General features: G+C 32.7%; 2 protein-coding genes and 1 long non-coding RNA gene across 7 annotated transcripts in view; 2 read left to right on the top strand and 1 right to left on the bottom strand.

The window, feature by feature from the left end:
* The first annotated feature begins 242 nt into the window (after positions 1 to 242).
* LOC124946916 (NADH dehydrogenase [ubiquinone] 1 alpha subcomplex assembly factor 3) lies at positions 243 to 1,585 on the top strand. The gene is made up of 3 exons (XM_047488357.1): positions 243 to 420; positions 585 to 702; positions 777 to 1,585. Exons 1-3 carry the CDS (start codon positions 368 to 370, stop codon positions 1,161 to 1,163), a joined length of 558 nt encoding a protein of 185 aa, XP_047344313.1. The 5' UTR covers positions 243 to 367; the 3' UTR covers positions 1,164 to 1,585.
* Positions 1,586 to 1,900: 315 nt separating this feature from the next.
* LOC124946912 (putative uncharacterized protein DDB_G0277255) overlaps positions 1,901 to 9,100 on the top strand; it is a 13,455-nt gene continuing 6,255 nt past the window's right edge. Inside the window, exons 1-4 of one of the 5 annotated variants that reach the window (XM_047488335.1) lie at positions 1,901 to 2,977; positions 6,364 to 6,807; positions 7,507 to 7,587; positions 8,291 to 9,100. The exon at positions 8,291 to 9,100 is cut by the window's right edge and continues 874 nt beyond it. In XM_047488335.1, the coding sequence (XP_047344291.1) occupies positions 6,422 to 6,807; positions 7,507 to 7,587; positions 8,291 to 9,100 (1,277 nt within the window). In that variant the 5' untranslated portion in view covers positions 1,901 to 2,977; positions 6,364 to 6,421. Of the gene's footprint in view, positions 2,978 to 3,575; positions 4,024 to 4,387; positions 4,607 to 4,835; positions 5,227 to 6,363; positions 6,808 to 7,506; positions 7,588 to 8,290 lie in introns of those variants that run through there. The other 4 variants (XM_047488337.1, XM_047488336.1, XM_047488338.1 and 1 more) reach the window with 4 other exon arrangements.
* The window catches only part of LOC124946918, a 4,828-nt gene continuing 1,763 nt past the window's right edge, over positions 6,036 to 9,100 (bottom strand). Inside the window, exons 2-3 of the long non-coding RNA XR_007100238.1 lie at positions 7,467 to 7,632; positions 6,036 to 6,800 (exon numbers count right to left, since the gene is read on the bottom strand). This is a non-coding gene — a long non-coding RNA (uncharacterized LOC124946918). The remainder of the gene's footprint in view (positions 6,801 to 7,466; positions 7,633 to 9,100) is intronic.

Below are 9,100 nucleotides of genomic sequence, written 5' to 3'. Positions count from 1 at the left end.
AGTGTTCTGTTTTAATAGTTTTTTTTTTCTTATTATTATTATTATTATTATTATTATAAAACAAAATACAAATGAGAGAATATCTTATTCTATTATTTATTATTTTTTATAACATCATAAAATTAACTAATTACATCATGGTATATCTAATTTTGTATAGTTATTTTTTTATAGTCCCTAGAATAAAAATTTATCTATTATAGAGTGGTAACATTGAATCCACATTTATATATTTATATATATGTATGTATGCATTTATACATGAATTTTAAAAGGCGATGATCCAAATCTAGATACCTATTATAACCTCCGAAGATCATACAAATATTTATTATTCAGTAAATTATTCTATTCTCTACTTAATGAAATGAGGTTTACATTCCACAGATTTTTCAATTACAAAGTACTTCACAATTTAAGGTTGGTAATAGATAGAATAATTTAAAAAAAAAATGAAATATGAAAAATATATAATTTTAATAATATTTAATTACAAACGATAAATTTGATAAATCTGAAATACTTTATATAATATATAATAATGAAAATGTTTTCTTTAAAAGAAATTTGTTATTTTTTCATAGAAGTTTACATGTTTCGCAAAATGCAAGAAAACAAAGTTACGATGGACCGGGGAAAACAACAGTAACCATACTCAATAAAAATGATACCTCTTTACTGTTAATAACCGGTTATAATCAAGTATGTCCATTAATTTTCAATTATTATATCTTACATATGTTATAAACAATATTTTTTATTTTTCCTTTGAATAGTCAGGATTCAACTTAAACAATGGTCTCAAAATAATCGGACCTACGGTCTTATTTTCCAAATCATTATTATTTTGGAATGTTGCATCTGCAAAGGATATAAACAAAGATTCACTCATATTATTTAACATTTTAGAGCCAAAGTTAGATTTATTAATAATTGGATTAGAAAAAGATTATGATCACAAATTTATTATCAATCTTAAAGAAATCATAAAAGATTTGGATATAAACAGTGAAATTTTACCAGTAGATAAAGCGTGTAGCGTATTCAACTTTGTAAATTTAGAAAAAAGGTATGTTGCCGCAGCTTTGATTCCACCTAAACAGAATCCTATACTTTCTTCATTGATTGTACAAAATTTCAATAAAGAGAATCAAGTAACATAATTTGAAAACAATTAAATGATGTAAAGTTATAAGTTTGCTGTTAATGATATTATTTTAAAATCATTAAGTTAAGCGAAGAAGTACGAGTTTAGAGTACATTCATAAGTTTAATTATGAGATCTTTTTATTAAGAACAATATATATCTATATATATTATGTGACGTTATATAGAAAACAACGATTCTCTCTGTAAAATGAAGAAGAAAAAAAAAAAAAGAAAAATATCTTATTGTAATGTTTGAAAAAAATGTAAATGAAAATATATATGAAACGAGACAGTAAATTAAAAAATGTTTATCAAAGAAAATATGATCAAACAATTAATCATAATAACAACAACAGCAACAACAACAACAACAACACCAAATACAACAATAATAATAATAATAAAATAATAATGTAAAATTGGAGTGCGTATTATTATGTGAATGATGTAAGTTCTCTGAGATTTAAAATTGCCACCTGATATGATTTAGTACCGAAGAGATATTGCAGATGGCGTTAGAGAAAAGAAGATAAGAATGCGATAAGGAACAGTCGTTTCTATATATTTCGATAAATTTCATGAACGTAGAAAGAGATATGGCTGTCAACGCGGAAATCGGCGAACCTTAAAAGTCGAGGAGGCATCGCACTTATACGAAAACTCGGAATGCCAGTCGTGGTCGTTCCGGTAATGTCTTAAACTTTCGTCCGATCACGAAAAGGTACATATTGAGAGAAAGAGAAAGAGAGAAAGAAAGAGAGAGAGAGAGAGAAAAAAAAAGAAAAAAAAAAAAAGGTAATTCGAGCGCTCAAAAAAATACATAAACACGATTTATTAATATGAATTTAATATTTAACATGGTAGAGGTAACATTTTTGCTTCGTAATAATAATAATAATAATAATAGTAATAATGGGGAAAAAAGAAAAAAAAAGTGTATTTAGTAGGTGAATGTGACGAGCGAGTTTACAGATATCGATAGAAAATCTCGATTATTTCGTATTTCTCGGTGATTAATTGATTGATAATGATGATGATTATAATGATGATAATAATGATGATGATGATGATGATGATAATGATGATAATGATGATGATGATGGGTAAGGAATTTGAAATTGAAAAGAGAAAAAGTAATGAGAGGAAAGAAGGGAAAGGAATGATAAGGAGAAACAATTTCATTTTTATTATTGAATTCAAATGGATAAAAAATATTAGGACTAATGTCCTATTTGAAAGGATATTCTATTCGAGATTTGTCGAGACGATGATGACGTCACTCGTTCTCTTCCTCTTTTCACTTCCACCTCTTTCTCTCTCTCTCTCTCTCTCTCTCTCTCTCTCTCTCATTCTATTTCTCTTTCTCTCCTTCTCTCTCTCTTTCTCTCTCTGTCTGTCTGTCTCGTTTGCGACAGGGTACAGGCGACGTCGTGACGCGTCGCCGCGTCTCGAGTGCTTTCGGTTTTTTTTTTTTTTATAAGAGAGAACTTCGTAACGTATCGTAAGAGAACGGTTTCGTAGTAGCGAGATTTAGACGTTAGAAAGAAATAAATAAATAAGAACGTACGTACGTACGTACGTACGTACGAACAACCGAACAACCGACCGACCGACCGACCAACAGAACGAACGAACGAACGAAAGTAAGAAAGAAAGAAAGAAAGAAAGAAAGAAAGTAAGAAAATCAAAGTAAAGAAAAGAAAAAGGAAAATGGAAGTCGTTCTTGGTCGATACTATATTTGAAGTATAAAACGAGTGTGGCGAAGCGTCGATCGAAAAAGATTTTCTTCTGGTTAGAACGAACGTTCACGACGTTCCTACTAGATCCGTGAGTATATTCATTGTCTCTTCTCGCGTTATATGGAGAAGGTTTTTTTGTTTTTTTTTTTCTTTCTGGGTTTTTTTTTTTTTTTTTTTTTTTTTCTTAAATAGAAAAAATAAAAGAAATAATAATAACAAGAAAAAAGAAATAAATTAAAGAAAAAAAAAAAAAAAAAAAAAAAAGAGAAAGAAAGAAAGGAAAAAAATGACTCATTCGTCAAACGGTGCATCTCTCTATCGTTTGTCGTTTACGTTGTGTGTGCGCGCGCGTGTGTGTGTGTGTGTGTGTGTGTGTGTGTGTGAGAGAGGTGACACCAATTACGACCAAGAGAAAGAGTGCGAGAGAGAGGAGAAAAAGAGAAAGAGGGAAATAAAGTGTCTTCTTCTTTTCTCTTGAAATTGCAAAGGCCTCATCTCGGCCATATTAAATTATCTATTTTCAAACTTAATACATACATACGTTCGTCACGAAGGACATTCAATGAAAAGGACGAAAAACAAGGAACGTGCGTTTCGAATTAATACGTTAGAAAAAAAAAAAAAGAAAATATCTCCCGAGTTAAATGTGTATGTGTGTACACATATATATATATGTGTGTGTATGTGTGTGTGTATGTGTATAAAAATGTGTGTGTGTGCGTATGTATCGTTTCACTGAAAAACGCCATAACCTATAATATCTTCGTCTACTGTATCTCTTTTGCTATTTTTATATTATGCTTTTTTCAAAGATTCGTACGCGCGTGCGCGCAGCGTGTCTGTGTATGTGTGTCTCGTGCTGTTTTTAATTATAACATATAAGATATATATTTTTATTTGAAATTTGCGACGAACAAAAATTTTTCTTGCTTTCGTTCGACGATTTCACATTTTAGTAATTTTTCTCTCTCTCTTTCTCTCTCTCTCTCTCTCTCTCTCTCTCTCTCTTTCTCTCGGATGATACGCATTTCGTGTTTCGAATAATAATAGGTTTTAGAAGAGGTAGGAGTTAGTTAAGCACATATCGTAAGAGGTAGAGGTGAAGATCGATTACATTTGCTCTCTATGCGAACGGTACGGCTGCGTGATAGAAATGATATAGAAACGCGCTATTAAAGGTTTTGCTTTCGATTTACCCTCGTAATCTCTTTTATATCTATGTATGTTCGATTCGAGACGATTCAAGTGGTTTTATAGGTTAACTTCTCTCTAACGGTTACATTTTATACGACGAAAACATTAACTTCAATAATAATAATAATAATAATAATAATAATAATAATAATAATAATAATAATATTGTATAAATTTAAATGTCAATTGAAAATTTTGTATTTGGAATTATAAAATATTATTATTATTATTATTATTATTATTATAATATTAGATACGCGTAAAGTGTATCAAGTGTAATGCAAATACGTTTTATAGGTTATCTTTTCTTGAAACGATAAAAAAAGTTCGAAAAGTAGAAAGAAAACACATTGTCGAATGGAAAGGTTGCGTAATTAAAAGAAACGAAAAAAAAAGAGACACACAAGGAAAAATAATGCATAATTCTCGAATTGAAAGTTATAAAAGTGTATAAAAAAGTTTTTTATAACATTGTGACATTCGAGTGGATTTGTCGTTTTAATAAGTTCTCCTTCCTCAAACGGTAAAAAATAATTTAAATAACAAAAAGATACGTTGCGTAATTAAGAAATTAATGGATTATTTTCGTGTTGAAGGATAGAAAATTTTTATGAAAAAAGTTTATAACTTTGTAATATTCCTTTTTTTTTTTTATAGGTTATCTTTTTCTTTTTTTTTTTTTTTTTTTTTTTTTTTTTTATTTTTTTTTATTTTTTTGAAAATGTTTAAGTACGACAAAAGGATGATAAAGCAAACGTTTTTAGTAAAAACATTCTGTTAAATTAAATTAAAGAATAACAAAAATGTTTAAATATAGAAATAGGAAAATTTTTGAAAGAGCCTGTAGTGTTACGGATAATCTTGGATATAAAGTCAAAGTCGTTGTTGAGAATAGATAAATAGATAGATAGATATATACGTACGTACATACATACGGTATGTACATACCGGTGTGTCGCATTGCCACGTGCACGACGTGCCGATTGGACGATGAGAATGTAAATATCAGTTGGTACTGAGTTAACCGGTCGAACGGACACGTTTCGTTTCAGAATCATTTCATGTTTCTCTTCGAGAAACTTTACTACATAGGATTAGTACATAGACAAAGAAATTAGTTTGATCTCCTTGAACTTTTGTTGTGTACGTATATATATGTATATATATATTACTCCATACTTAGTATATAGGAAAATAATTAATTGGATTCTTTTGTTGGACTTTTGATATGTACGCATGTGTGTACTTGTGTATGTGTGTGTCTGTGTGTATATATTTGATGCATTTGTATGTACATCCGTAACTTGGATCGATACCGTAAATCGTGCATATTACGAACGCGGATGAACCTTAAATCATTTAAAATGGAGTCAAAAAATATTTTTACTTGTTCATTCTCGTTGTAAGTTTTGTTTTTATTTATTTATTTATTTTTTTTTTTTTTTCAAAGAATCTTTATATCCACATATTTGTCATTATTTTGTCTTTAAATTTTTTTCGAAGAATAATGGAACGTATGAAGGATGGTATTAGGAAATTGATTACGCAATCCCAATTATAATCCGCCATCTTACATAATAGTATTATTCTACTCGAAGCCGCCATTGATTTCTCCCTCCTTCTCCCTATGTTCCTCTTTTTATTCTTTTAATCCCATATTCTAATTGCGTTAACTTAAAACTCGTTTAGAAGTTGACATAGTGTCGCATATTAGAAACGTTCGTAGAGATCAACTTGCTACAGAATTTACAGATAATATATTACTTGTGCTTATCTTCTATCATATATATATATATATATATGTGCATATATATATATATATATATATATATATATATGTGTGCATAAATTATTGATTTCTTCGACGAAATTATATGAAACATTAATTTCGGATGAATTATAAATGATAGATAAAAAAATTTAGCATTGGGATTGTGAGATGAATATATCAATCCAGATATACTTTATATTTATTTACAGTTTATAATTCGTGTAGAATTTTTTTGAATGACAATAGTTACCTTTTATACATAGTAAACAGTATAACATTGAATGACTATGGTATATAATCATTAAGTGTACAGCGTATAACGAGTATTCAATGTTGGATCATTTTAGTATACAGTGTAAATTTAAATGTTAGATAACTATAAAACTATTAAATGTTGGATATTGGGTAACTATATCATTAGCGAGGAATGAGTTAAGATTTAATTAAAAAACAATATTTTTTTCTCTTCCTTTTTTTTTTTTTTTTTTTTTTTTTTATTATTATTATAGAGAGCGAAGAAAGAAGGAAAGGAAGAGGAAGAAAAGAAAGAAAAGATAGCAAAGTGCAATGTCGTATCACCGCGGAGGTCAAACAGGCTCCGTAGCCGTGTCTTACAGTACCAGCCCAATGGCACCACATTCACCTAGCAGGCGATATTCAAGTGGCTCGACATCTTCGAGTACAACAACATCCGGTGTTGGAGGTGGTGGTGGTGGTGGTGGTGGCGGTGGTAGTAGTGGTGGTAGTGGTGGAGGTGCTAGTAGCAGCAGTGGAGTAACCGGTAGTGGAGGGAGCAGTAGTTCAACGTCCAAGTACAATTACACCTCAAGAGATACCCCATCGTCGCTTCGAGATCGTTCGAGCATTTATTCATCGTCCCCATCATCGACGATTCCTAGTCTTCGTTCCAGCTACGTTTCCGATTGCAGAAGATCTTATTGCCAAACTGGAAGGTAAGCCATAGTTTATGTTCACCAACATGACGCCAAGAAATATCAAGAAAATTTGAACTCGGTCCAATTGCGTCGTCGCCCTTTTTTTTCATTTATTCACTTATTTACTTTTTTTTTTTTATTTTTTATTTATTTATTTAGTTTTTTTTTTTCTATATTATTTTTGATTTTATACGATCGAAAAACACTTTATCAGATGTACGCGTTTTGTTAGGATCATAAGTATTTCGCAAGTCATTGCAATCTAAAGTCATTGTTCCTTAGCATAATGCAACCAAGTCATAATCAAAGTCAATGTAGTCGATAATAAAGTCAAATGAGTTGGTACGCGTTGATAACAGGAAAAGGAAAAATCCTGTTAATTAAAATATAATGATGGAGCTACATTGTTAGGTATTAACAATGTTGAGAAAAAGTATTTGTCGGTCTAGCGATTCTTATCGATAATTTTAGTTCTCTCACTGTTTTTTCTTTTTTCTTTCTTTCTTTCTTTCATTTCTTTCGATTTTTTCGCGTATTTTCTCGCGGTGTAATAATCGGTGGAAGGGTAGTAGCAAAATTTAGTACTGCGATTGGTGGAAGTGGGAGGAGGGGTAGGTAGGTTTATGCAAGAGAAAAAGAAAAAAAGAAAGAAAGGAAAAACAAAGAAAAGCGCTTACGAAACGACGTTAAAATCGTTTCTGATCGATCGGCCCGCAGTTACTACTCATCGGCTACGACCAGCAGCCTCCGCAGGAGCTACTTGTCGGAGTACAGCCGACCTCAGTGCTCACCCTCAAGGTGAGCCTTTGCACGTGGCGGCGTCAGTAAGCAGCGTTCACCCCCCTAAAAAATCACCATTTTATTATTATTATTATTTCTTTTTTTTTTTTTTTTTTTTTTTTTTGCGTACTTTATCTAACACGCATATATAAATAACTCGTTCACGACGAAGACATTTTCGTTTTTATTTTATTTTATTTCTTTATTTCACTTTATTTCCAATTTTTTTTGTTTGAAAATGTTGTGGCTCACCTAGACATCGCTGAATCGACTCGATTCGACCCGATCGGTCTTGAAATTTCAATGGAAATTTAAAGGACGATCATATGCTTGCACCTTTTATGCTTTAGAAAATCGAAAGTTCGAGGTAAAGAACGATAAGCTTGTAGAGAAAAGGTAAATGCATGGAACTTTGTATCACTTTTTGCTATGAGTTTTGTGTGACTACATTTTTTAACAGTATATCATTAAATATCTCACATAGGATATACGCATAGACGAATAAAGAGTTAGAATATATCATTGGTATATGCTATCTTTTTGCGGATACTTACGAATATATATATATATATATATATATATATATATATATATATATGTATGTATGTATGTATATATATATTTGTAGATGTATGCAAAAAAGCAATCGTTGGCCAGAGTCCACGAGCAAATAAAGGAACGCGCGTACGTTCGTAATATTAAGATCGGACAAATATTACAGGTCTTCGTACGGCGGTGATACAACTGGCATCGGTGGAAGCGTCTGTAGTACTCTGGCAAACGGCATCAGTAGCATCGGTTCCAGCGGGCGATACACATCGTCAACATCATCTTCCTACCTATCATCTTCAACCGCTTCCTCGAGGGATCGTACCTTGGAATCGTCGGCGTTACGTCGAGACATTAACGCGGACATCATTGGAAGGTGTTCGCCTTTGGTTTACGTACCTAGCGTCGTCCGTCACTCTTCTCAGAGTGGCACTCATCGTTGGAAGCAACAGCAACATTCGAAGGCAGCAACAACAGGGGTTGGTGGTTCGTCTTTGAACGAATTGATCGGAGGGGAGGAACACGAAAGGAAACGAACGGGAAGTGTACGTCCCGAATCTTCGCTCTCCTCGTCTTCCTCGTCGTCATCGTCGTCCGCCATCACAGGTGGTGGGCTTTGGTCGAGGTCTAAGGGGAGGCCACCTACCGCCGGCAGCACGGTGCTCACCACCGGTACGGGGCATGCACGCGCCCACAGCGCAACATCGTCCGTCGAGGTAACAATCGCCGGTCATCGGGCTGACGAGGACGATGACGACGACGAAATCGACGATGACGTTGAGAACGACGACGACGAGGACGAGGAAGACGACGGCGACGTCAACGACGATAATGATTACGTGAATGACGAGGACGAGAACGAGGACGAGACTAACGAGCGCGATAACGACGACGACGACGACAACAACGAGGACGACGAGGACGACGAGAACGAGGACGTTGACGCGGCCATTGGGCCAGCGAATGTAAACGACGACGACGA

The sequence above is a fragment of the Vespa velutina genome, chromosome 2 (genome assembly GCF_912470025.1).
Source record: "Vespa velutina chromosome 2, iVesVel2.1, whole genome shotgun sequence".
Lineage (NCBI taxonomy): Eukaryota > Metazoa > Arthropoda > Insecta > Hymenoptera > Vespidae > Vespa > Vespa velutina.
This window is presented reverse-complemented; position numbering and strand designations above follow the sequence as displayed.

Bases quoted from the DNA above. Each gene is read 5' to 3' on its own strand.
- LOC124946916 (XM_047488357.1), top strand. From the start codon at position 368: ATGAGGTTTACATTCCACAGATTTTTCAATTACAAAGTACTTCACAAT. The intron at 421-584 runs GTTGGTAATAGA...ATTTTTTCATAG, and splicing joins AAAGTACTTCACAATTTAAG to AAGTTTACATGTTTCGCAAA. The intron at 703-776 runs GTATGTCCATTA...TCCTTTGAATAG, and splicing joins TAATAACCGGTTATAATCAA to TCAGGATTCAACTTAAACAA.